This window comes from Hyaena hyaena, unplaced genomic scaffold (genome assembly GCF_003009895.1).
Source record: "Hyaena hyaena isolate Hyena2069 unplaced genomic scaffold, ASM300989v1 scaffold_262, whole genome shotgun sequence".
In the NCBI taxonomy this organism is placed as follows: domain Eukaryota; kingdom Metazoa; phylum Chordata; class Mammalia; order Carnivora; family Hyaenidae; genus Hyaena; species Hyaena hyaena.
Window position 1 is genome coordinate 928,330 of NW_024080895.1, and position 26,625 is coordinate 954,954.

The 26,625-nt window shown below is 38.7% G+C and overlaps 1 protein-coding gene and 1 long non-coding RNA gene across 4 annotated transcripts in view; one reads left to right on the forward strand and one right to left on the reverse strand.

Moving 5' to 3' along the window:
- The window catches only part of LOC120240815 (RAB3A interacting protein), a 52,573-nt gene extending 29,905 nt beyond the window's left edge, over positions 1-22,668 (reverse strand). The window contains exons 1-4 of one of the 3 annotated variants that reach the window (XM_039245654.1): positions 22,494-22,576; positions 21,658-21,796; positions 6,518-6,793; positions 5,521-5,779 (exon numbers count right to left, since the gene is read on the reverse strand). In XM_039245654.1, the coding sequence (XP_039101585.1) occupies positions 5,521-5,779; positions 6,518-6,793; positions 21,658-21,668 (546 nt within the window). In that variant the 5' untranslated portion in view covers positions 21,669-21,796; positions 22,494-22,576. Of the gene's footprint in view, positions 1-5,520; positions 5,780-6,517; positions 6,794-14,281; positions 14,284-15,237; positions 15,244-21,657; positions 21,797-22,493 lie in introns of those variants that run through there. The other 2 variants (XM_039245655.1, XM_039245656.1) reach the window with 2 other exon arrangements.
- A 212-nt stretch (positions 22,669-22,880) lies between these two features.
- LOC120240817 lies at positions 22,881-26,190 on the forward strand. Its single transcript, XR_005530728.1, has 2 exons — positions 22,881-23,209; positions 25,875-26,190. It is a non-coding gene; the product is annotated as an uncharacterized LOC120240817 (long non-coding RNA).
- The last annotated feature ends 435 nt before the right edge of the window (positions 26,191-26,625 follow it).

A 26,625-nucleotide genomic window follows, 5' to 3' on the forward strand; every position in this document is an offset into this window, starting at 1 on the left:
AGAGAAATCGTAAAAATCAGAGCAGAAATAAACATAGAGACCAAAGAAACAATTGAACAGATTAATGAAACCAAGAGTTGGTTTTCTGAAAAAATAAAATTGACAAACCTCTAGCCAGGCTTCTCAAAAAGAGAGAGCACCCAAACAGACAAAATCATGAATGAAAACGGACTTATCACAACAAACCCCTCAGAAATACAAGCAATTATCAGGGAATACTATGAAAAATTATATGCCAACAAATTGGACAACTTAGAAGAAATGGACAAATTCCTAAACACACACTCCCTACCAAAATTCACATGGGAAGAGATAGAAAATCTGAACAGACCCATTAACTAGTGAAGAAATCGAATCAGTGATCAAAAATCTCCCAACAAATAAGAGCCCTGGACCTGATGGCTTCCCTGGGGAATTCTACCAGACATTTAAAACAGAATACATACCCATTCTTCTCAAGTTATTCCAAAAAACAGAAATCGAAGGAAAACTTCCAGACTCATTTTATGAAGCCAGCATCACTCTGATTCCCAAGCCAGACAGAGATCTAGCAAAAAAAGAGAACTACAGGCCAATACCCTTGATGAATACGGATGCAAAAATCTTCAACAAGATACTTCCAAATCAAATCCAACAGCACATAAAAAGAATTATCCACCAAGATCAAGTGGGTTTCATTCCTGGGTTACAGGGCTGGTTCAATATTCGCAAATCAATCAATGTGATACATCACATCAAGAAAAAAAAGATAAAAACCATATGATCCTGTCAACAGATGCAGCAAAAGCATTTGACAAAATACAGCATCCCTTCTTAATAAAGACTCTAGAGAAAGTTGGGATAGAAGGACTTACTTAAACATCATAAAAGCCATCTATGAGAAGCCCTCAGCTAACATCATCCTCAATGGGGAAAAACTGATAGCTTTCCTCCTGAGATCAGGAACACGACAGGGATGTCCACTCTCACCACTGTTGTTTAACATAGTGCTGGAAGTCCTAGCATCAGCCATCAGACAACAAAAGGAAATCAAACGCATCAGAACTGGCAAAGAAGTCGTCAAACTTTCACGTTTTGTAGACGACTTGATACTCTACTTAGAAAACCCGACAGACTCCACCAGAAGCCTACTAGAACTGATCCAAGAATCCAGCAAAGTTGCAGGGTACAAAATCAATGTGCAGAAACTGGTTGCATTCTTATACACCTACAATGAAGCAACAGAAAGAGAAATCAAGAAACTGATCCCATTCACAATTGCACAAAAAACCATAAAGTACCTAGGAATAAACCTAACCAAGGATGTAAGAGATCTGTATGATGAAAACTACAGAAAACTTATGAAGGAAATTGGAGAAGACACAAAGAAATGGAAAAACATTACATGCTCATGGATAGGAAGAATAAATATAGTTAAAACGTCATTTACTACCCAAAGCAATCTACACATTCAATGCAATCCCAATCAAAATTGCACCAGCACACTTCTCAAAACTAGACCAAACTATCCAAAAATTTGTATGGAACCACAAAAGACCCTGAATAGCCAAAGTAATATTGAAAAATAAAACCAAAACGGGAGGGATCACCATCCCAGACTTTAGCCTCTACTACAAAGCTGTCATCAAGACAGTATTGTATTGGCACAAAAACAGACACATAGACCAATGGAATAGAATTGAAAACTCAGAATTGGACCCAAAAATATACAGCCAACTAATCTTTGACAAAGCAGGAAACAGTATCCAATGGAAAAAAGACAGCCTCTTTAACAGATGGTGCTGGGAGAACTGGACAGCAACATGCAGAAGAAGGAAATTATATCACTTTCTCAAACCATACACAAAAATAAACTCAAAATGGATAAAGGACCTGAATGTGAGACAGAAAATCATCAAAATCCTAGAGGAGAAAGCAGGAAGCAAACTCCTTGACCTCCACCGCAGCAATTTCTTACTTGACACATCCCCAAAAGCAAAAGAATCAAAAGCAAAAATAAACTACTGGGACCTAATCAAAAAAGCTTCTGCACTGCAAAGGAAACAAACCACAAAACTAACAGGCAACCAACAGAATGAGAAAAGATAGTTGCAAATGACATATCAGATAAAGGGTTAATATCCAAAATCTATAAGGAACTCACCAAACTCCACACCCGAAAAACAAACAACCAAGTGAAGAAATGGGCAGAAGATATGAACAGACACTTCTCAAAAGAGGACATCCAGATGGCCAACAGACACGTGAAACGATGCTCAGCATCCCTCCTCATCAGGGAAATACAAATCAAAACCACATTTAGATATCACCTCACTCCAGCCAGAGTGGCTAAAATGAGCAAATCAGAGGACTCTAGATGCTGGCGAGGATGTGGAGAAAACGGGCACCCTCCTACACTGTTGGTGGGAACTTAAACTGGGGAAGCCCCTCTGGAAAAGTGTGGAGGTTCCTCAAAAAATTAACAACAGAACTCCCCTATGACCCAGCAATAGCACTGCTAGGAATTTACCCAAGGGATACAGGAGTGCTGATGCAAAGAAGCACCTGTACCCCAATGTTCATAGCAGCACTCTCAACAATAGCCAAAACATGGAAAGAGCCTAAGTGTCCATCAATGGACGAATGGATCAAGAAGACGCGGTTTATCTATATGATGGAATACTATATGGCAATGAGAAACAATGAAATCTGGCCATGTGTAGCAACATGGATGGACCTTGAGGGTATTATGCTGAGCGAAATAAGTCAGGCAGAGAAGGACAAATACCATATGTTTGCACATATAGGAGGATTAGGAGGAACTTAACGGAGGACCATGGGGGAGAAGAAGGGGAGAAATAGTGAGGGAGAGGAAGAGAGGCAAACCATGAGAGACTCTTGAATGCTGGGAACAAACTGAGGACTGATGGGTGTGGGGGGCACGGGGGAGATGGGCATGGAGGAGGACACTTGTGGGGATGAGCACTGGGTGTTATATAGAATCTAACTTGACAATAAACTATTCGTAAAAAAATAAATACACAAATCTCTTAAAAAGATAAGCAACCATTCAACGCAAAAACAGTAATACTGCATTGTGGAGTTTAAAACATATGAACAAGTAAAACATATGGCAATTATAGCACAAAGGCAGGAAAAGCAGACAGGCAGTACACTTTTGTAAGGTTCTTACATTATACGTGAGGTAGGATAACATCATTACAAAGTAGACAGGGATAAATCAATTATGTATACTATAAACCCTAAAGCAATCACTGAGTTAGCACAACAAAAATATATAGCTAATAAGTCAAAGGAGACAAGATGAAATCAGCAAACATATGAAATCCAAAAGAAGGCATAAAAGAAGGAAAAGGAAGAAAAAGGAACAGAAGGAACAAAGAGAAAACAAAATAGTAATGATGCCACATATAAACAAAACCATATTAATATCACATTAAATGTAAATGGTTTAAACATACCAATTAAAGGCAGAGATTAACAGAATGGATAAAAAAAAGCACAACCTAACTATATACCACCTGCAAGAAACTCACTTTATACAGGAAGATAAATATAGGTTAAAAGTAAAATAATGGAAAAAAAATAAAAAAATAAAAATAAATTTTTAAAAAGTAAAATAATGGAAAACTGGTAACTCTCTGTAGTCTCTTAAAAGAATAATCAGAAGAGAATGGTTGTTGACATAATTTTAATTCACAGGTTGATATTATCAAGAAATATTTTCATATTTAAGACACTTTCAAGACTTAACCTCTAAGTATTAATACTGTCTGTGTTCTTCATAATTTACCATATGTACGTGTTCACATGTCATTACTATTTCAATTACCTCAAAAGGAGCTCTAAATACAGCAAATAATATATTTCAAAAGAAATTCTCAACTTGAGCTAAGAAATTAGACATCTGTTCTGATCAGTAAATAACCACAACATATTCTCAATGATGGATATATACGCTCAGTAGTTCAGCTCTACATAAACTGTGATTTCACTCACTACTGTGTATCAAGACAACAGAGTCTGATCCAGACAGGAGAAGCCAAACACAATCACATATCCCTTCACTTTGGAAAAAGATAAAAAGGTAACTGATTTTTCTTTTTGATAAGATATATTTAAACAAAAATGTTTCAACATATCTGATATTTTAGCTATCAGCCATTCACCGAAGCATTTATAAGGAAACATAAATGTCAGGCATTGTACTTACTGTATTCTGCTTAGCACAACAATTTACACTCTTTAAGAGACAAATCTGGTAGCCAGAGGGCAGGGATATATGTTTGTGAAACGTCCTAACATGTTAAAAATTACACATTTATCTCAAGTTTCTAAATGTGAATTGGTCCATTTGACCTAAGTTGTCAAATTTATATAGGGAATTATTCATATTATTCCTTTTTGTATTTATGATGTCTGCAGCATCTGCAGTGACATCCCATTTCATTCCTATTAATAATTTGTGTCTTTGTTAGTCTTGTGAGAGGTTTGTCATTTTCATTGACTTTTAAAGAATTAGCACTTTGTTTCATTCATTTTCTCTAGTTTTTCTGTTGTCAATTTCATTGATTTCTGCTCTCATCTTTATTATTTTCTTCCTTCTGCTTGCTCTGATTTTGCGATTTTTTTCTAGGTTCTTTTTTTAAAAATGTTTTTAATGTTTTTATTTGTTTTTGAAAGACAGAGAGACAGAGCACAAGTGGGGGAAGGGCAGAAGGAGAGGGAGACAAAGAATTTGAAGCAGGCTCCAGGCTCTGAGCTGTCAACACAGAGCCTGATGTGGGGCTTGAACTCAATGAACCTGAGATCATGACTTGAGCCAAAGTCAGACACTTAACCAAATGAGCCACCCAGGTGCCTCTTTTTTCTAGGTTCTTAAAGTGAGAGCTTAAGATGCTGATTTGAGACTTTTTCCTTTTTCTAATTATGAATATTTAGTACTCTAAATTTCCGTCTGAAATTTAATTGCAGTCACAGGAAAAAGAGTATGACATAGCCACAAGTCTAGGAATAAATAGCAGAATTTTTAAAGATGACCAAGTGGGAAACACAACAAATTGCCAAAAAAGGAAAATTCTCCAAGATAAGATCTAGAAAATATTCAACCCCAGCTGAATGTCAAAGGTAATTATCACTAAAACAATTCCCCAAAAACAAAATGACTTGGACTAAATGACTTCAAGTGAAGGACCATAAAGTCAACCATATACAAGAAGGGGAAAACCCACATACGGAACATAACCTACCAAATCTGCATTAATATTAATGTAAGACAAAGAGCAGGCAATGCAGTGGTTTCAGATTCTCATTTTTCCAGTTAGTACTCTTAGATGAGCTTCTCTACTGTTACTTCACCAATCTCAGAGATTCCTACATGCTGCCCAACCGGAGCTGAGGCTATGCATATGAGAAGGTAGGTGCAGAGCTACAACGATTTTATTTGAGTTTCCCCACTTCATGAGTAAATGTTAATTTCAAATACAAAACATGGAAGAATAAAGCATCTTTTCTGCTTACCCTCTGAGCTTTTGCAAGTTCTTCTTTTAATCTTTCATAGCCCTTTTCTCTGACTTCCAAAACAGACGGGCTTCGTAAACGGGACAGACTATCAGTACTCAACCCAAATATATCATCACTGCCATCACAAGCCTCTGGTATAGTAGCACCCTGTAAAAACTCCCTCTCTGCATTACAGTTGTCCTTTCTCGTAGTTAACTTAGTTAACCCAGCTGTGACTCCAGAGGTAGAACAAGGTGCTGGATCTGTGATATGGATGCTATAAAGAAAAGTTCAGAAAACATCAGCATATGCTCACACAGAACTAGCATAAACACAAAACATCTAGAACTGCATTATCCAATGTGATAGCCACAATATTTAATTAATAGCCTTAGTTTTAAAATTAAATTAATTTATAAATTATGTATTGATTAAAAAAAATTAAAATCAGGCAAAGCTAACACATTTCAAGTCTAATAGCCACATACGGCCAATGGCTATCACATTTTCATCATCACAGAAAATTATATCAGATAGTGCTACTCTAGAACAGGGGTCAGCAAATTAAATGTAGGCTAAATTCAGCCTGCTACCTGTTTTACAAGGCTCATAAACTAAGATTCATTTTTACATTCTCAAATGGCTGGGGGGAAGAAATAAAATATTTTGTGACATGGGAAAATTACATGAAATTCAAAATTCACTGTCCATTCGTAAAGTTTTATTGGCGCTTCTTCATTTATGTACTGTCTGTGGCTGCTTTCACATTTTAAAGGCAGAGCTCAATAGCTGCAACAGAAATTGTATGGCCAGCAAAGCCTACCATATTTACTACCTGGTCCTTTACATAAAAAGATTGCTGACCCCTGCTCTTGAACATTAACATGTATTGTTCTCTTCATGGACATGCTTTTAGTATTGAAATTTTCTAAAATATTAAAACTGAAAATAAGGCAACCAAGCAGACTGTCATTTAATATGATACTACACAATAAGTATTCTGATGATCTCCTACCTGATACTAGATATTTCTGCACAATTTAAACGTCTGGGGGATGAATACACAGGTTGTGTAGGAAGGTCGGAAACATCTAAGGCATTAGCCTGAACAGGGGCAGAGCACAGAGCTGAAGGATGTGGCCGGTAGATGACACTTGGTGAGGTAGTCTGCTCTTGAGTTGCTGATTCATACACACCAAGAAGGTCTGGAGAAGTAGGTGAAGCAAGGTTTACTTCATGGAAGCCTTCCAAGGGGTCATTAGCCATAGCAAAAGCCTCATCATAAGATAGCCTATGTTAAAACAAAAAGTGGAGTTATTTTAATAGTGACACTTAAAATTATATTAACAAAATTAAATTAAATTAAAATATATAACCTATAAAATGTTTTTTTTAATGTTTATTTATTTTTGAGAGAGAGACAGAGCATGCACACAAGCTAGGGGTGAAGAGAGACACACAGTGAGAGAGGGAGAGAAAGAAGGACCATGCTGCCAGCAATGAGCCTGACACAGAGCTCGAACTCACCAACCATGAGATCATGACCTGAGCCAAAACCAAGAGCCAGACACTTAACTGACTGAGCCACCCAGGCACCTCTTTATAAAACGTGCTATTAACAAGAGTTCATTATAAACTATAAATTTCTAAGAAAAATACTATAATCATTTAACATTTATTAAGTGATCTCAGAGTATAAATACTACAAAATGCAATCTGATTTGGAATAAACTTGAAAGAGCTAACATTGTTAAGCTGAGTAATTTAATAAGTAACAATGAGGAAGAAATTAAAATTTCCTTGATATTTTTAACTTTTCTATCATATGATATTGGCTAGAGTAAGAAGATCCAGTAAAGATATGTATATACACACACACACTTAAGATGAGATAGATATATATTATACTACACAGCTGACCTTTGAACAATACCATGGTTGGGGCACCAACTGCTGAAAATCCACATGTTACCTTTGCCTCCACAAAATCTCTAACTACTGTCAGCCTCTTTTTGACCAGAAACCTTACCAATACCATAGTGAACTAACATATATTTTGTACTTATATGCATTATATATTGTGTTCTTACAATAAAGCTATAAAAAAGAAAATATTAAAACCATAAAGAAAATACAGTTACAGTGCTATATTGTGTTTATCCAAGAAAATCCACATATAAGTGAACTCACATAGTTCAAAGCCATGTTGTTCAAGGATAAACTGATGATTTCAAATTCAGGTAAGAGCTGCAGAGTTTTTATATCTTTTATGCAGATTATGAAACTGTTAACATTTTGGAACCATTTGAAAATAGGTTTCAGACACGATGCCCATTACCGCTTAATATCTCAATATATGTATCTTAAATGCAAGGACATTTTCCCGTCTGACCACAAAACAATCAAAATTAGGAAGTTAACACTGATTGATATTACCATCTAATCAACAGGCCCCAGTTAAATTTCACTGACTGTTCCAATAATGGCTTTATTTATAGGTCCAGGATCCAATCTAGGATAATGTTGCATTTCTCAAAACCTTAAATTTCTGCTGAGGCACCTGGGTGGCACAGCTGGTTAAGCATCCGAGGCTGATTTTTGCTCAGGTCATGATTTCATGGTTTGTGGGATCAAGTTCCACGTCAGGCTCTGTGCTGACAACTCAACCTGCTTGTGATTCTCTCTCCCTCACTCTCTGCACCTCCCCTGCTCTCACTCTCTCAAAATAAATGAATAAACATTTTAAAAAATTTAAATTTCTACTCTGATGGTATGAGAATAGGAATGACAACATTCTCTCCATTCTCCAAGGTGCTATAAGGATTAATGGAGACAATCCAAACAAAGCACTTAGTAGTGTACTATGTACTTGGCACAGAGTATGGCCTCAAAAAACATGTTACCATAGTTGGCCATTAACAATAACATGTATATTTCTGCTTCTCTGTAAGCAAAAAGTAATTTATGTAACCACTCAATTACATCAGAGTTTACATTAAAACTAAAAACTGTACCACTCAAATTTTTCACCTGAATGTGAAAGAAATCTTCTAAATCCTTTATTAATTTTTCACTGTCTATAGAATAAAGTCCAAACTAAACAGCCTGAAAACCAAGTCTTCTATGATCTGAGCCCAACCTGTCTCCCAAGTTTTTCCTTCCTACAATAAAACTTTGATAATCATGAGTGATATCCTACCAAAATTCCCAAACATAAGCACCAATGTGGCATGTAATTTCTTCATAAAGTACAGAGAACTTCATTAAGCTGAAAAATTCTACTCTTTTATATTCTTTAAAAAAAAGTGCTTAAAATAAGACAAGTAGAAAAAAAGGCTGCAGTAAAATTGGCAAGTAAGAGAGGTGACCTAATATATATAATCTCTTAAAAGTACAATTACAACATGTCACAAACCTTCAAGGATCTATACAGACAATAAAAGCTATAGGTATTAAATCCGAAACTGCCAAATATCAAATCCAGTGTTTCTTTTGTTGCAGCAAATAATAATTTAAGTCTTCAAAATGAAATTCTTGTTTTTTCACCCAAAATATTCACTATGCCAAAGGATGGTCACATTAACAAGGAATTTAAAGTGTTTAAAACTCATTATTTTTCATCCAAAAGACAGGAAGCTACCTTTTACCTAAAAAAGGAGAAAATACAAATTTATTTATATGGATATATGACATACATATGTAATTTTACATATATATGGCATACAGATGTATTACTATGTATATATATTTATGTTTTACAAGTGGAAGGACAAACCAAAACCTAATGGAAATGGTTATCTACAGGAAGAGGGAGAGAACAGTAAGAGGGGATAGGCATGAAAACTAGACTTTTCCAAATGGACCTTGCCTTGTAGATTTGAATTTGACCTTGGAACCACGTAAATGACAAAACAAGATTAAATTTTAAAAAAGAATCCCTAAAAATAAAACAAATGAACCAGGCTGTATACTGAGATGGTAGCTTAACAACATAGAAAAGAGCTACTGCAAATGATTTTAAAACATAAAACTATAAGGAGTATATTCTAAAGATAAAAGATGTGAAAAAAGTTATAAACTATTTTCAGTAATCATATCAGTAATGTTGATATTCCTATTCTGAAACTATTTTATATAATATCAGGCAAATAAGTTGTTAATGTCATTGAGAAGTAAGATTTTCAGCACATGAGAAGAGATATAAATATAAAATCAAAGAACCAAAACCTCTGACGTTCTAAATTTGAATCAGAAAAATCAGGAAAAAAGTTTCTATTAAAACAAAAAATTCCTAATGTATCCACTGAGGTGGTGTAACAACAGTAGCCAACTCAGGAGCAATGAATGCCCCTTATGCCCAGAGTAATACCACTTCCTACAAAAACAGAACAAGGGCTCCTCAGAGGAATGGCTGATTTCCAGGCCAAGGGCAGTTAACGTACAAAAAGACCCTGGAACATCCTGTTATACCAGGAAGAAAGCCATCAAAGACTCTTGGAGTGGTATCAAAAGGAGTCCCACTAACCAAAGATGAGACAATCTGAACATCAAAAAGATATTATCTATAAGGAACTGAGACAAAAATATTTTTAAATCTATGAAATTCATTATCATAAATAAAAACAAAATCTGACTGATCCCCTTTGATTGGTGCTAGGAAGCCAATTCATTATTTTGAAAACTGGCAAAATAAAGAGAAGAATCAGGTATTTATCCTGATTTTCCTGTACATCAAGGAACTAAACAGTTTATGAGAAAAAGTTCTTTTTAAAAGAATCCCATTTAATAAATATGAATTTGCAATTCTAATAAAATGGGCCTAGGCATTAATAATTAATACCTATTAAAACCATAAAGTAAGGGGCGCCTGGGTGGCTCAGTCAGTTAAGCATCCAACTTCAGCTCAGGTCATGATCTCACAGTTTGTGAGTTCGAGCTCAGCTCGAACATAGAGTTGGGCTCTATGCTGACAGCTCGGAGCCTGAAGCCTCCTTCAGATTCTGTGTCTCCCTCTCTCTCTGCCCCTCCCATGCTCATGCTGCTTCTCTCTCTCCCAATAATAAAAATAAAAACATTAAAATTAAAAAAAAAAATAAAGCCATAAGCTAAAAAGCTATGTGGGCAACTTTATAGTTAATGAATCAGAACAACACTACCTGAACTCACTGGTGACCTCTTACTAAAAAAAGGAAAAAAAATAACACATTATGCACATTATGGGATTATATGGCGAGACAAGGGACAGCACCACCATCCATGAAGCATTCTTGCCACGTTCAAAAAAAAAAAAAAAAGAAAAAAGATCCCAAACCAATCAAGTCTATAGGTAGGTCTTCAGCAGCGTGTAGGAAATACAGAAAAGGAGGAAACGTTAAATTAACACCACAGGGACAAGACAGCAAAACCTAGACTTTGGGGAAACTCTACTAGACAAACCACCTGGTTTTTCTCAATAAACTAGAAAAAACAAAGGTAGAGGGAACTTACAAATTTAAAAAGAGAATTAACAGATAGAACTAAATACAATGTGAGGATCTTGTCTGGATTCTGACGTGAATAAAGTCAACTGTAAAAACAAAATTATGAGACAATCAAGGAAACTTGAGCACTGGATACCACAGATATTACGAATTACTGTCAATTTTTAGGAATAACGATATCATGGTTACATAAAAAAAAAAATCCTTACCTTTTAGAGACATGTACTGAAAATTACATGGATTTGCTTCAAAATAACCCAGAGGAGAAGGAGAGACGGGGGATGTGAGCCATCCAACTACAAGTCCCAATCATACAGGATTATAAGGCAGTTTCTCTCAGAATGGCAGCTAATATTTTTTGAGCACTTATAAATACCAAGTGTAGTTCCCATGCATTTATAAGGATAATGCAGCTTAAGACAGCCAGGGTGAAAACCTCCGTCTTTTGAACTCCAGAGTCCAGCTCTTAACCACAACATACTACCACCATTTGAACTGCTTTGCATTCGACTGTTAGACGTTTGAGTAAAAATGTTTCTTAGGTTGAAATAAAATCCATCACCCCTGCAACATCCACTTTATTTTTCTGACCTATAAACATACTATTTCAGCTATTCTTTCAACAAGTATTTTGAGGGCACATTCTTTCAACAAGTATGTGCCAGGCTCTACGGAAAGATGAAAAATTGTCTCTGCTCCCAGTCTGAAGAAAATAGGAGAGAAGCAAGCAGAAGCAAGTTACAGTATTACAAAAATGCCACAGAAGACACAAAGGGTATTAAGAGACCAGACAGGAGGGGCAAATGAATCACAGGAAAGACTTCCAAAAAAAGTAAAGCTTAAGAAAAGACCCAAAGAACAAGGAATTAATGAGAAAGATAAAGCCCTTTGAAGCGCTTTTCAGGCATTTCTAAGGTGTGAAAGCAAAGCATCCATTGAGAATACAAATAGACTATAAACTGAAGCAAAAGTAACGAACATAAAATGCAAGTCTCAAAGCGAGGCAGGTTTGAATCCCACTTCTGTCAAATTATTGGGCCAACCTAGGTTCTCTCATCTCAAAATATGCACCTGGGTTTTCTACCTTATATGCTGAGAAATAAAAGAAATGTACATAACACACAGGACAGCACCCTTGGGCAGGGCCTCTACCTACAAGTGTTCATTCTGGAGGATACATTTAAACTTTGTTTAAATTCAAGTCGTTTCTGAAAAGATTATTTTAAGATTAAATTCAGTGGCTTTTTCAACCATATGCAATTTCCATAAAATGTAACTTAACTAGTAATCAGCCACCCAATACTGGTCTGAAAATCTTTTGCTCTTTAAAATATATGGAAGCTTGGGGCACCTGGGTGGCTTGGCCAGTTAAGCATCCGACTTCAGCTCAGCTCATGACCTCATGGTTCATGAGTTCCAGTCCCACACTGGGCTCACAGCTGACAGTCCAGAGCCTGCATGGGATTCTCTCTCTCCCTCTCTTTCTGCCCCTCCCTCACTCGCACACATGCCCCCCATCTCTCTCAAAAATAAACATTTTAAGGGGTGCCTAAGTGGCTCAATCAGTTAAGCATATAACTTTGGTTCAGGTCATGATCTCACAGTTCATGAGTTTGAGCCCCACGTCTGGTCTGTGCTGACAGCTCAGAGTCTGGAGCTTGCTTCAGATTCTGTTTCTCCCTCTCTCTCTGCCCCTCTCCTTCTCCCACTCATACTCATTCTCTCGCTCTCTCTCAAAAATAAACAAACATAAAAAATTAAAAATAAAAACGTTTTAAAAAAGAAATAAAATATATGGAAACTTTAAGACTTACCTTAAATTCAAAGTTTTCATATGAGTAAAATAAGTTGCTACTTTTAAGCAGTAGTATTCTTTGCATCAAGTAATGAGTAATTCAAAAAACTGATTTCTTTTGGAAAATACCCTAATCCATAAACTAAACCTGTGAAGGACCACTACCAATGTGTGAAAAAGTTGACATTAAATTCTTATGGGTGAATTACCAACACTGCCTATCTGCCTTTATTATTACTCAATTCTAAGCAATAAAGCTGACCTCGAATCATAAGGAAAAGTTGATCAAAACACTTTACTTCTTTTTTTTAAAGTTTTTATTTATTTTGAGAGAGAGAGAAAGGGAGGGAGGGTGGAACAGAGAGAGAAGGAGAGAGAGACAATTCCAAGCAGCTCCCCGCTGTCAGCACAGAGCCCGACACGGGGCTCAAAGCCACAAATGGCAAGATCATGACCTGAGCCGAAACCAAGAGCCAGACACTCAACCAACCGAGCCACCCAAGTACTCCAAAACAGTGTATTTCTGATCACCCATATGTATTTCATGTTATTTCTTCTTTTTAGAAGTCAGTATTATCATAGAAAAAACAGCAGCCAATATTTACTTAATGTTAACTACGTGTCAGATATTGTTGCTAAGAAGTTCATATGTATTAACTTATTAAATAAATGCCTAGAAAACGTCCAGAAACTTGTCATAAAAATTTTTTTTCTATTTAAAGTGAATTTTCTAACTGAAAATAAAAAACATCAGTACGATAACTCAAGGAATTAAGATGAATAGGTGCTACAATATTTTCAATTAAAAACTAAAGCACTCAGATAAAATGTATATATGTACACAATTTAAATGAAATCAAGAAACTCAATTTCTATTATAGTCCAAAAGAGTAAAATCCATTTTCCTACAAAAAGCATATTCCCCTTATTTGACTTACTTAACAAGTAAAAAACAAAGGATTTACTTCTAAGGAAAAAAAACTTTAAAGCTATAATTTTAATCTTTTTTCTATCAATTTAATATCTGAAAATTAAATAATTTTAATTCTATATTTACTAAAATTCCTCCAAGCTATATGTACCACAGAACAGAAACACCAGTACCTGAAGAAGAAAGCTCAAGTTTTAGCTCTGACCAACCACTAACCTATACCTGCAAACTTGGGCAGGTGAATGAAACTTCTCTGAGCCCCAACATCTTCATCTATTTAGTGATGGGATTGGAACCAAAGATCTGGATTATAAAGTGGTGGGTGAGTGTATCTGTAGGTTAGAAGGAAGACCAGAGTCTGACCTTCTGATGGGAAGAATTAACCAGTGTTTGCCACCTCACAAAAAGCTTGTACTCTGGAAGTAGACTCAAATCATAGCTCAGTTACTAACAATGTGATCTCAGAGCCCTAAGTCTAAATTTCTCACCTGAAAAACAGGGGTAATAACTACCTATCTCATAGGGTTGCCTGAGAATTAAGTCAGACAATACACATCAAGGGCTTACTACCACAGCTGCCACTTTAGAATTAGTTATTACTAATTAAAATCATCTCTAAGGTATCCTCTAATACTTGCCAAATATTCTGTCACACTGTATCAGCACAAACATCATCAAAGAGAAAAAAACAATGCTTGTTTTGTTTGGTTTAAAAATATTGTGGGGCGCCTGGGTGGCTCAGTCGGTTGAGCATCCGACTTTGGCTCAGGTCATTATCTCGCGGTCCGGGGGTTCAAGCCCCACGTCGGGCGCTCTGTGCTGACAGCCAGTTCAGAGCCTGGAGCCTGTTTCGGATTCTGTGTCTCCCTCTCTCACTGACCCTCCTCTGCTCATGCTGTCTCTCAGAAATTTAAAAAAAAAATTGTTTTTTAATTGTAAGTGTATTGTTCTAAATGTTCTTCCTCACCAAAGCGAGCCTCTATATATTATACTATATATACTATATATAACATAAATGTTTACATACGTACTATTTTCCTCTTTCAACTTATTGAGAGACTGCTGGAGGATGGAAAGCAGGGAGGGAAGATACAGATGTTTTTATTAATTCCCAAATGACTCCTTAATTCAGCATGAATTATGGAAAACAGCCTCTGTCATTAAAGATTAGATTGCTATTTCAACAGTGTATAATGAATTAAAGTGTTACAAATTCCAACAATTAAGTCACTTCTTTAAAAACCAATATTTAAAACGTATTAAGTACATTTTATCCATACATAATTTAGTGTATATAATAACATTTTAAAAATCAATTTTATTAATTCTATTTGGAATGGAAGGATGATGGCCAGCTTCAACTCTGCAGGGCAAACCCTGGCACCAAGTTCTAAGAATGGCTCAATTAAAATGGACTGAAGAGATGGTGCACAGCCTGTCGTGAGCCACTAAATGATTACCCTGAGGGCTGGGGGGAGGGAGGGAAGGAAATGTTTCAGGAGAAGCAAAATATAAGTTACATTTTAGACGCTGTGTAGGAATTCAATAAATAGACAAGGCAGAGCAGTTAAGACAAGATAGTAAGGGAATAACAGTTCAGTACTGATAAAACTAACAAAGCAGAGGATGACACATCAAGCTGGACAGGCAGGTATGGGACAGATCATTAACAGCATCATTTAACATGGAAAATGCTGCTTGTTGTTTATCCTGAAGAGATGCTCACATCTACATTTCAGCAAGTGTAGATACACTTTGATGTAGTAAAGATTAGTGTAGTTCGTGTGGATTAGAAAAAATAACTCCCAAGGCAGTAAGGACTTTAGAGAGAAGGGACTAGAAGCAGTTGGTTAAGAGGTTATTGCAACAAGCTAGTCAACAGATTACAAAGGTCTGATCTAATGTCAAACTCGATACTTTGAGACTGGTAGGGATGGAGGTCTCTTCACACACGAAAAACATTCCAGTACTGTCGTTTGTATTTATACATCCCATACATACATGCATACATTACACATATACACACATATATTCTGTGTAATATACACACATACACATTATATACATTATTCCTCACAGCAACCCTTTGAACGGGTTCTTAACTTTTAATTTTTTAAAGTTTATTTATTATTATTTTGAGAGAGAGAAAGAGCAAGGAAGGGGCAGAGAAGGAGGGAGACACAGAATCCAAAGCAGGCTCCAGGCTCTGAGCTGTCAGCACAGAGCCCGATATGGGACTCAAACTCACAGACCACAAGATCATGAGCCAAAGTTGGACACAACCAACTGAGCCACCCAGGTGCTCCTCTTTTTTTTTTTTTGTTTTTTTTTTTACAGAAAAAGAACCTGAAGCTCAGACAGAATAATTAATTTCATCCAGGTCAAACATGTCAATAAATAACAGCTAGGATTCAGTCCTGCTGTGTCTGATTCTGACACCTGACTCTACTACATTCAAGAATCACTTAAAAGATAAAACTGATGGGGGGGGCGGGGAAGAGGCCGGATTCAGATAAATGGCAGATCAAAACAGAGGCTCTCTAGGCCAGGTCTCACCCAATCAACCATAAGTGAGTGAACAATCTAAACAGAAGACTACAGTTTAATCTCTGAACCCTTGTACTTACTTTCAGAAAGGGAAAAACTAAAGTTTCTCTAATGCATGGCTAAAATAAGCATTTGCTATTGTGTTGTGTTCTATTTTTTCCCACATTCTCTTTGCTATCACCATTTCCTCCTCTATTTTGTTATGTGGAATTTAAAATATTTATTTAGCCTCTTAAAGAACTTAGGGGGAGAAAGGAAATGTACAAATAAAAATAAACAGAAACTTGATTTTATTATAGAAGCCTTATTATGTATTCAAAAAAGTGTGGATATTTGATACTAAGGAATTATTAATTTAAATTTTAACTTTTTTAGTATTTATTTTTGAGAGAGAGTGTGCACATGAGTGAGAGAGGGGCAGAGGGGGAGAGAAAGGGAATCCTAAGCAGGCTCCATGCTGTCACCATAGAGCCCGACACGGGGCTCAAACTCATGAACCGTGAAATCATGACCTGAGCTGCAATCAAGAGTAGGATGCTTAACGGACCAAGCCACCCAGGCTTTGGTTTTCTTTAAAGTAGCTAAATTCCCTTCACTCTTTTAAAAAAAACACACTGAAATACTTACAGATGAAAGTATACAATGCCTGGAATTTGCTCAAAATAATACAAGAAGGGAAATAGATGTGGCAGGACTGACTCTTCTTGCTGAATACTGGGGCTAAATGAGAGAAACTGTGAGGTCCATTATACTTTTGCAGCTACTTATTTTACTTGAAATTCTCCATTAGTTAGAGAGCTTTCAGATTTATTCAAATACTACATAAATAAGAAAAAAAAAACCAAAACAGTGTCTGTTATTTATATATATATATATAAATCATTTTCTCTGGGGCGTCTGGGTGGCTCAGTTAAGTGTCTGAGCCTTGATCTTGGCTCAGGTCACCATCTCAAGGTTTGTGAGATGGAGATCCACACGGGGCTCTGGGCTGACAGTGGGGGGCCTGTTTGGGATTTTCTCTCTGCCCCTCTCCCACTCGCTCACACACACACTCTCTCTCTAAAAATACATAAACTTTAAAAAAAAAAAAAGGAAGAAAAGGGAAAACAAGGTTTTTTTCTGATGTATAGAGTTCAAATATAATTCTCTTCCTAACAGGAAATTAATGCATATTTACTTACTGTTTTTTGAATTTATTTGGCTTGCATTTTTTGTATTTTACCCTGATTTGTCAACCAGGTGCCCCAAAATAAATACTCAATACTGTTATCTGGAAACATCAAATTACAATTCACTTAATTGGTTCAAGGCTATCATTCATATGCTCCTTTAAGCGTCTAAAGTACTCTCGTATTCTTGCACAGATTTTCTTTATACTAGATTGTCAATTCATATATGTAGAATTCTATCAGCTTCCATTATGCTTATGTTTACAACTCTGTTGTTAACTACAGAAATTTTCATTCTTTTCCCCTAAGTAATCTCAGCTTATGGCTATAGCTATCTAATTCTGTGTTGCTGATATTCTAAGCTAAATCACTTTTTTCTAACCATGACTAGATACAACTGAAGCTTATGAAACTACCTCGTTTGTTGTAAACTGAGAGGGAAAGCCGAAGAGGAAAAACAAAGATAGCAAGTTAATGCTGCCTGTTGGAACATCCCTCTCCTTCTTCCCTTTGCCCACACAGTTTTAACTCTGAACACATTTCCATTACTACTGCTAGGTCAATTTCAATACATCCTGGCATTTCTCCACTGACACCCATCACCAAACACAGCCCACTACCTAAAGGTTCCAGGCCCACTGCAAACACTACAACATGGGGTAGGATGACTTAAGTCCTGCTTTCAAAGCACATGCACACTAGAGAAAGAGAACTCACTGTCAACAAAATTTACAAGACAGTATGAATCCCAAAACTAATCAATATCAAAATAGAGGCATGTACCCAGTGCTCTGGAAGAATAAAAGAGAGGAAAAAAAGGTACTACCTGGCCAAAAAAAAAAAAATCTCTAAGGAGATCAGTAAAGAAAAGGAGAAATTAGCTAGCAAGGAGTTTTCAAAAGTTCAGTTATTTTATTTTTAAATATCAAATGTGCTTAAGTAATTTAGTAACCAAGTTACTATCCTTTACTGAACTATACCTTAACCGAAACTCTGCATGAGACAAAGCTTTTGCAGTTAAAAAAGCATACCCCCTCAGAATACCCTGAAAGCTTTCCCTCTTTACCTCAAGACACAGTATCTCTACCCACAACTCATCCTTTCTCCCCACTCTCCAACTCTTTTTTTTTTTTAAATAGATTTAATTAGTCAGAGTTTGTAGCAGTTACATTTCTTTTTTTTTTTTTTAATGTTTTTTACTTATTTCTAGGAGAGAGAGCGAGAGAGAGAGAGACAGCGTGAGCAGGGGAGGGTCAGAGAGAGAGGGAGTCACAGACTCTGAAACAGGCTCCAGGCTCTGAGCTGGCAGTCAGCACAGAGCCCGACGCGGGGCTCAAACCCACAAACCGCAAGATCATGACCTAAGCGAAAGTCGGACACTTAACCGACTAAGCCACCCAGGCGCCCCTCCACTCTCCAACTGTTATAGCACTTTGTGTTCTTTGGCACTCATTAAAATTACAACAACAGGGCACCTGGGTGGCTCACCTCGTTCTTGAGTTCAAGCCCCGCGTCCAGCTCTGTGCTGACAGCTCGGAGCCTGGAGCCTGCTACAGATTCTGTGTCTCCCTCTCTCTCTCTCTGCCCCTCCCCTGCTCACATTCTGGCTCTATCTCAAAAATTAAACAAATACCAAGAAAAAAATTAGAACAATAACACATATATGAGAGACACATATGCCTTCCAAATTTTGAGGAACTTATAAAAGATATGGGAATGATTATAAGGTCTGGCTTTCACGCTCCATGAATACTTTCCTTTAACCCCCACTGTGACTTGCACAGTAGATGCTCAATGAATATTTGATTTAAAAATCTCTGGTGACACATAAAGAATTACTTATTATACTAATATTAAGTATCACATAAAAACTTAATTAAAAACAGTTCTTCAGCATTACAACCTACACATGAAGTAGCAGAGCAAAGTGATTAAGAGCACTGCTCTTAGTGCTTAAACTGCCTGATTTCTCATCTAGTCCTATGATTTAATTAACTGTGTGACCTTAAGCAAGCTACATAATCTCTCAGGGTCTCAATCTTCTCAACTATAAAGTGGGATAAAGCAGGAGTGCCTGGGTGGCTCAGTTGAGTGTCCAACTCTTGATTTAGGCTCAGGTCATGATCCCATGGGATCGAGCCCCAAATCAGGCTCTCTGCTGAGCATGGAGCCTGCTTGGGATTTTCTCTATTCCCCTCTCTCTCCCCCACTTTCCCCTCTTCCTCACTTGCATACTTTCTAAAAAAAAAAAAAAAGAAAAGAAAATGGGATAAAGTATTAGCTAACTCCTAAGTCACTGAGTCACTATAAGAGTAAGTGACTTGGTATATTGTTTACACCAGAAGCTGACACAGAGTAAGTTATAATTTCAATATTAATAGTAGCAATAGTGGTATCACCATCACCAAAAAACCTGGATACTTTTTAGCCAGAAATACAAATGACATTAACACCTTTTATTTGAGGTCTCCCAATAATTATGAAACTCTTCCACAGAAGATATAGAAAGGAATGGAAAGAGAAAGCATGTTAGGAGTTCCATTTTGGGCAGTCACACTGAGTTTTTAATCCTGGCTCTGCCACTAATGACCTGTAGGACCACTAACAACTAAGTAACCACAGGCAAGTTATTTCGCCTCTCTGAGCCTCCATTTCCCGATCTGTATAATGTGGTGATACCATCTACATCCCAGGAATGTCCTGAGAACCAAAGGAATCAAGGTAATAAAAGTCAACAAGCACAGTGTATGGCCCACTACCAAGCTAGTATCTGTTCCTTTCCCCCCCACCTCACATGGAACATCCCATTTAATTCTCATCCCACCATTACGATATTCATATCAGGTTGAACTAAATCAAAAACAGTCCAGGGGCACCTGGCTGGCTCAGTTGGAAGACAGCGAAATTCTTGATCTCGGGGATTGTGAGTTTGAGCCCCCAGTTGGGGGTAGAGATTATTTCAATGAATAAATTAAAAATGTATTTAAAAATAAATAGATGAAAATAGTTGAAAGCTAGCAAATTCACTCTATCCCATTTACAAATGGAGAAAATAAGCTCAGAAAGATTACATGATTTACTCAAGGTCACATGCATGGTAAGTAATGAAGCTAAAACTTTAAAACAGATTAATAATTTTTCATTTCGCTAGCTAACTAACTGGTTCGGTGAGTCCCTCTCAGGAAGGGAAAAAGAAAAAGGTATACTAAGTACAATACATGCAAAACTACCGTAATCTACAAGTTTTTGTTCTGCCTATTAAAAATTGATGGGGACCTTGATTTCTAAGAAACCTTGCATTGTAAAAATTATCTGTGGAATGTCGGTGTGTGTTGTGACGAACTGAGAGTTTAGAGAAAATTATAGGAAAAACATACTAAAGGAATCTGTTAAAGGAAGCATATTAAAGGAAGCATATGCATAACTATACTAATTCAAAAAGTACAACTGGATCTAATTAGAAACCAGTAGCTGAACAGCCAATGTCCATCCTAGTGAAAAGTCAGAGGACTTCAATACCACAGCTTAACTGCTTGCCAAACACACAAGGAAGAGTTACATTAAAGCTTCCACTTTGGTTAACAAAGGTATGGACTGATACATAACTTTACTGCAGTGGAAAAAGAAAAAATTAAAAAGCGTTTCTTCCAGTAGTAAGAAATGCACTGTTGTAGCAAACTTGTAGAACTGCTAAACAAACTTCTATAAATTCCACAGGGGCTTTAGGATTAGATCACATAAACCACAGTTGGGATTCAATGTCTGTCCAAACATGAAAAGTCCTATCAAAATGCACAGTACTAGTAAATAAATAACAAATGTTAACAGAACAAGGCCCCATAAAACTGGTAGAATATTTAACAATATCAAATATTTACTGTGATCAGTCTACAAATCTATTCTGCCTCTTTTCTCCTTGATTTGTCATCCACCATTTTACAAAAACCCTACGACAACAAAATTAAGGAGCAGGATGCTGAACAGAAACTGGGTCTTTCCATAGATTTACAATAGAACAGTTTTGTTTTAATCCGCTTATGGGTCTCCTCCAATTATGTAATCATTCCACGGGAAACGATTACAGGGCTTTTTTCCTCCACTGAAAGGAGTTGGAGGGGAAACAGAGGAGTGTGAAACAGGTAGCCTCAGAATATGCTCTATTTCCACGAAACTAAACTGTCTACTTCTTAGGGCCCAGGATTAAGTCAGCATTCTTAATTTTCAAGACCTTACCCTTTAGCCATTACAGATTTGTTTTCTTAATCCCATAACAACTGGCAACTCTTCACGTGCGGCAGATTCCGCCTAAGATCATCACTTCCACAGTCCATTAGAGGCGGCTGGTCCCAGGGCGGTCAGAGAGTTGTCCACGCTGGAAGGGCAGTGTAATTACAATTACGTCGGTGCAGCTCTCCTCAACTCCCCGAAACAAAAGTCAGGCTGAAATGCGCTGCCACCCTAAGGCGCGCGACTCCGGGCGCTCGCTCCGGCCCCCCAGGTTTCGCCGAAACCTGCCGAGGATGACCTCTACGCCTCGGCACGGAGCCTCGCTTGTCTTTTACTGCGACCCCGGGTCCAAGCCGACGGCTTCACCCTGCTCCAGGTCCCGCGCAGCACGGGGCTGCACACTTGTTCGAGAACTCTCTTAGACCCTCACCCCCTCCGCGCCCGCAGGTCGCCAGCTCCCCGCCGCGCGCGCCCGGCCGGCAGGTAACCGGGATTCCGGCTCACAGCGGCGGGCGCTCGGGACCGCGCAGTTAATGAGTAACGCGCCCGGGTCCGGGGGGCGGGGGAGAAGCCGCCGCCCGACGCCCCAGCGGCCCCAGCCTCCCCGAGGCGCCGACACCCCGCCGCCGCCTCCACCGGGGTTCCCCGAGCCCGCGTGCCGGGATGGGGGAGCGCGCCTGCCGGGCCGGGGCGGCCGGGCCAGGTCGTCGCGCGCCGCGCCCGCACTTGCACCTGCCGCGGCCGCCCCTCCAGGCCGGCTCGCGGGAGGGAGGCGGGCGCGCGGGCGCCGAGGGGGGCGGTACTCCGAGTCCGGGGCCTCTCCCTCCCGCGGCTGCACTCACCTGACGAAACCACCGCGGTCGCTGCCTGCGCTCAGGGGCGCTCGCAGCGCTGTACAGAGCCTGCCCTGAGGCAGCGAGAGGAGGAAGAGGAGTGCTGGCCGGTCGACGCCGCTACACTCAGCCGAGGTGGGCGCACTGCGCTGGGAGCCGCCGAAGGAGAGCGGGACTGCGCCTGCGCCGGGAGCGGAGCCCGGAGCCGGGAGCGGCCGGGCCCGGTGGAGGGAAGGCGGGACTGGGGGCGGGGCGGGGCGGGGGCGGGGCTGGCGTGGGGCTGGCGTGGGGCGGGAGGAGTCGACGCGCTCCCGCGCCCCCTGGCGCCAGGCGGGGCTCTTCGCAGGTGCCGGGGAGCGTGCCCCAGGTGCCTCCGCGGGCGGTTGCCCTGGGAACGAGCACCCGCGGCTCGGAGCCAAGCTTCCCTGGGCTGGATGGGAGGCCTCGAGTTAACTTCGTGTTGGACGGTCCAGGAGGTGGGAAATGAACCTACGATGTGAGCTGAGGACTACTAGAACCAACCTGAAACTTGGCGTCCATGTATATCTTACAACGTGTGCGTGTGGGTATGACTAGGGATGGGAGCAGAGGAAGTCTGATAGAACCAGATTCCATCGTTTGAACAGCAGCTTGAGCGTTCGAGAATGTCCCTTCTGTACCCGCCTTCTCTCATTTTTTTGTGTCAACTCTTTTATCAAACTTCCACCGCACTTTAAATTCTCCAGGTAGGAAAAGTGAAAAACCAGAACCAAGCTCCCAAAATCTGATCAATAAGAGGCGATCACCATATGTGTCTCTGTATTTAGTAAAAGACATGCAAGTTATGTGATAGATATACTGAATAGGACCATCATTCTTAATACTGATCACATCTGTTAGAGGCAGTAAGGAAGGGTAGATTATGTGTATGACTATAGCAATCAGAATTTCTGGGATGGAAATCATTATCGCTAGCTGGGTGACTTTGGTCAAGTTGGTCTCTAATAGTCCCAATTTTCTCATGGGGATAATAAGAGTATATATCTCTCTGAGTCGTGAGAGATTAAAGGGGTTAGTACATGTAAAATGGTATACTGGATGATGCAGAATGTCTAATGAATATTAGCTATTATTATTAACAACATTATTACTGTTACCATCCGTGTAGCATCCAAACAGAAACCTGAAAAGTCATTATTCACTTTCACCAATATAGCAAGTCTTATCCATTCTAATTCCCAAGTCATTCTTAAACCTATCCCATTTCCTATTCACTGACACTAGACAATAAGCTTCTTCCATTAACCTTCTTCCTAACTATTCTCCCTTACCCCCTGCCATTCACGCCATGTCCTGAATGAATACTATTATTCATTATTTACTGTGCTCCATCTCTGTGCCTACTGCTGGACGTGGGGACAAAGAAACCATTACACACAGTCTTCGCCACAAGAACTCAGACATAGCGAGGGAGACAAGCATAATTGTAACTAGGTGGAATGAGTAAACTCCACATACAGCAAACTACTTGAGTTCTCCATTCTTGTCATACTCTCTCATACATGTCATGTTTACATACGCTACTCCTTTGTCTTGTTATGTCCTGACCCTCCATCTTTTTCTCGCCTAACTAATTCCTGCTTATCCTCCATTATTCTGACTAAGCATCAAGCTCTCCAGTGAACCCTTCTCTGTTGCTTGCCATGTAGCCCTACCCCACCCCAGTACGGGTTAGGTGCTCTTAACTGTGCTCCCATAGGACCTTGTCTCTTTCTAGCAGTTATCACATAGAATGGTAATTGTGGTTTTGGCTATTTTCCTAATAACTATGAGCTTCTTGAGAACAAGCACAAGGCCTGACACGTAGGAGAACTGGCTCAATAGATGCAGATGAGTAAATGACATACATACCGACACATTGTCTGGCATATAAATGTTGAAAGGACAGGCCCTGTGATCTCTTCTGCATAGGAGTTAAGACATCAAGCATCTACAGGAAATAGTAAGCAGCAGCCTTATGCCTGAGTCCCAGGCTAGTCCATTTGCAAATTGCCTACCATCCAAGAGGCTCTTTGGAATGTCCTCAGAGGTGTTGCCCCTCACATACTTAACCTGGCGGCACAGTTTCAGAATGAGAAGAGCCATATGAGTAGTTACCTGTAATAACACTTCAGTGTCCTTGCAGCACAGAGACCAAGGTGTGTTGTAAAGTGTGAGACACTCGGAGTCTCAGCCTACAAAATCTATAAAGTGTTGTAGGCATCCTAGGTTAGATGGCTCACCCATCTATTAAAGAGACAGACACTTCACAAACTTTAAAAACATGATGATAGATTTTGCAGTGCCTTCTGTCTCTTTCATTAAAAAATAAATTACACAATGTCAAATGTGTAAGATAATATTGTATTTTTTAGAGAAATCTTGAAACTTTCCCATCCATACCTGAGGTCAGAAAATGAAAGAGACAAATGCAAGTATCTAGAAATTTTAGATTGAACAAGTCATTAGTTACCACTTTTTATTGCTCATTTGCCTCTTTTGTTTTTCCAAGTCTAGAAAATGTATATGTACAGGGTACTTTCCAGTTTAAAACAAACTTTACACTAATCATCTCACAAGACTTTTACAAAAAAAACAATTTGACAAAGGTAGAAAGGTAGTCTTCATTCTTACCAACGGGGAGCTTGGATCACCAAAGTTAGAGCCATGGTCTTCAGAATACAGGGTAATATCTTACAAACGAATGAAGTTAAAACTCTAAAAAGCATACCAGACTCCATGTCCAGCAGTATGGCAGACTAGAGACTGGCTGATTCACCACCAAAAGCAACTCAAAGTGCTAGATCAAATATATAAAACATCTTATCAAACATATCACTAAGCTGATAACATAAGAAATGCTCAAGGGCAAAAAACCTAGGTAAAAGCAGGAACCCAGACAGTAAATAATAAAGATGCAAAGTGGAAGAAAAAAAGAAAGAAAGAAAGAAAGAAAGAGAAAAAGAAAGAGCTGTTTACAGGAGAAAATGTACCAAAAATAATCAATCATTTCCTTGTCTAGCAAAATAATTATTTGCGAACCAGTGTTTGCATTCCCACAAAAACTGGCTTCTGCAACTCCTGTACAAAAGCAGAGCTGTCTCAAAAGTGTCTTTTATTAGATCAGTTATGGACAGCTGTGCATTTCAGGCCTTTTTTTTAATGTTGGAATAAACAACTGCAAAAAATCAGAAAGCTGAGAGAAAAAGGTAACAGAAGAGCTTAGACTCGAAAAAGTATGGTTCTCATCAAAAGAGTCACTTTAACAAGCTACATACACATAAGGGAAAGTTTTGGTAATTGGCTTCATATCTATAGATACCCAAATTGCTATCTATTGAACATATATTTATTTATTACTTTCTATGCCAGGTATGTAAAAGCCTGCAGTAAGAGAGAAGAGAAGAAGAGGTGAGACACAATGAGAGGACTTCTTGGACTCCCCACAATCCCGGGCTCCAGTCTATTTCTGAGACGTTCTTCATTTCTACTCGTAGGTTCTGTGACAAATCCTTGTATGCTTAATCCTGCCATTTTGCTTAGATTTTCAATGGATTCCTATCATTGGCCACAAGAAAATTATCCTAAACAATGTATTTTAATGGGGGGATTGGTGTCTGTAGCAGTTAAAAACTCAAAATAGCAGTAGCTTAAATCAAATAAAATGCATTCCTCTTATGTAAGTGTAGACGGTTCCGCGTTGGTATGGTGGCTCTCTGATCAACACAGACACAGGCTCTCTCTATCATGTGGCTTTGCCATCTTGAAAATGCAGCTTCTACCTTATGACCCATAATGGCTGTTCAAGCTTCAGCTGTCACATGCTTATTTCCAGCCAGCAGAAAAGGCCGCACCCCTCTACAACCTTGCACAAGTTGTATAACATCACTACACTTACCCCTTATTGGTCAGAACTTAACACTTTTTTTTAAGTTTATTTATTTATTTTGAGAGAGAGAGAGAATCTGAGAGAGACAGAGAGAGAGAGAGAATCTGAAGCACACTCTATACTACCAACAGAGTCCGATGTAGGGCTCGAACTCATGAACTGTGAGATCATGACCTTAGCCAAAATCGAGAGTTGGAGTCTCAACCAACAGAGCCACCCACATATCATTTCTAC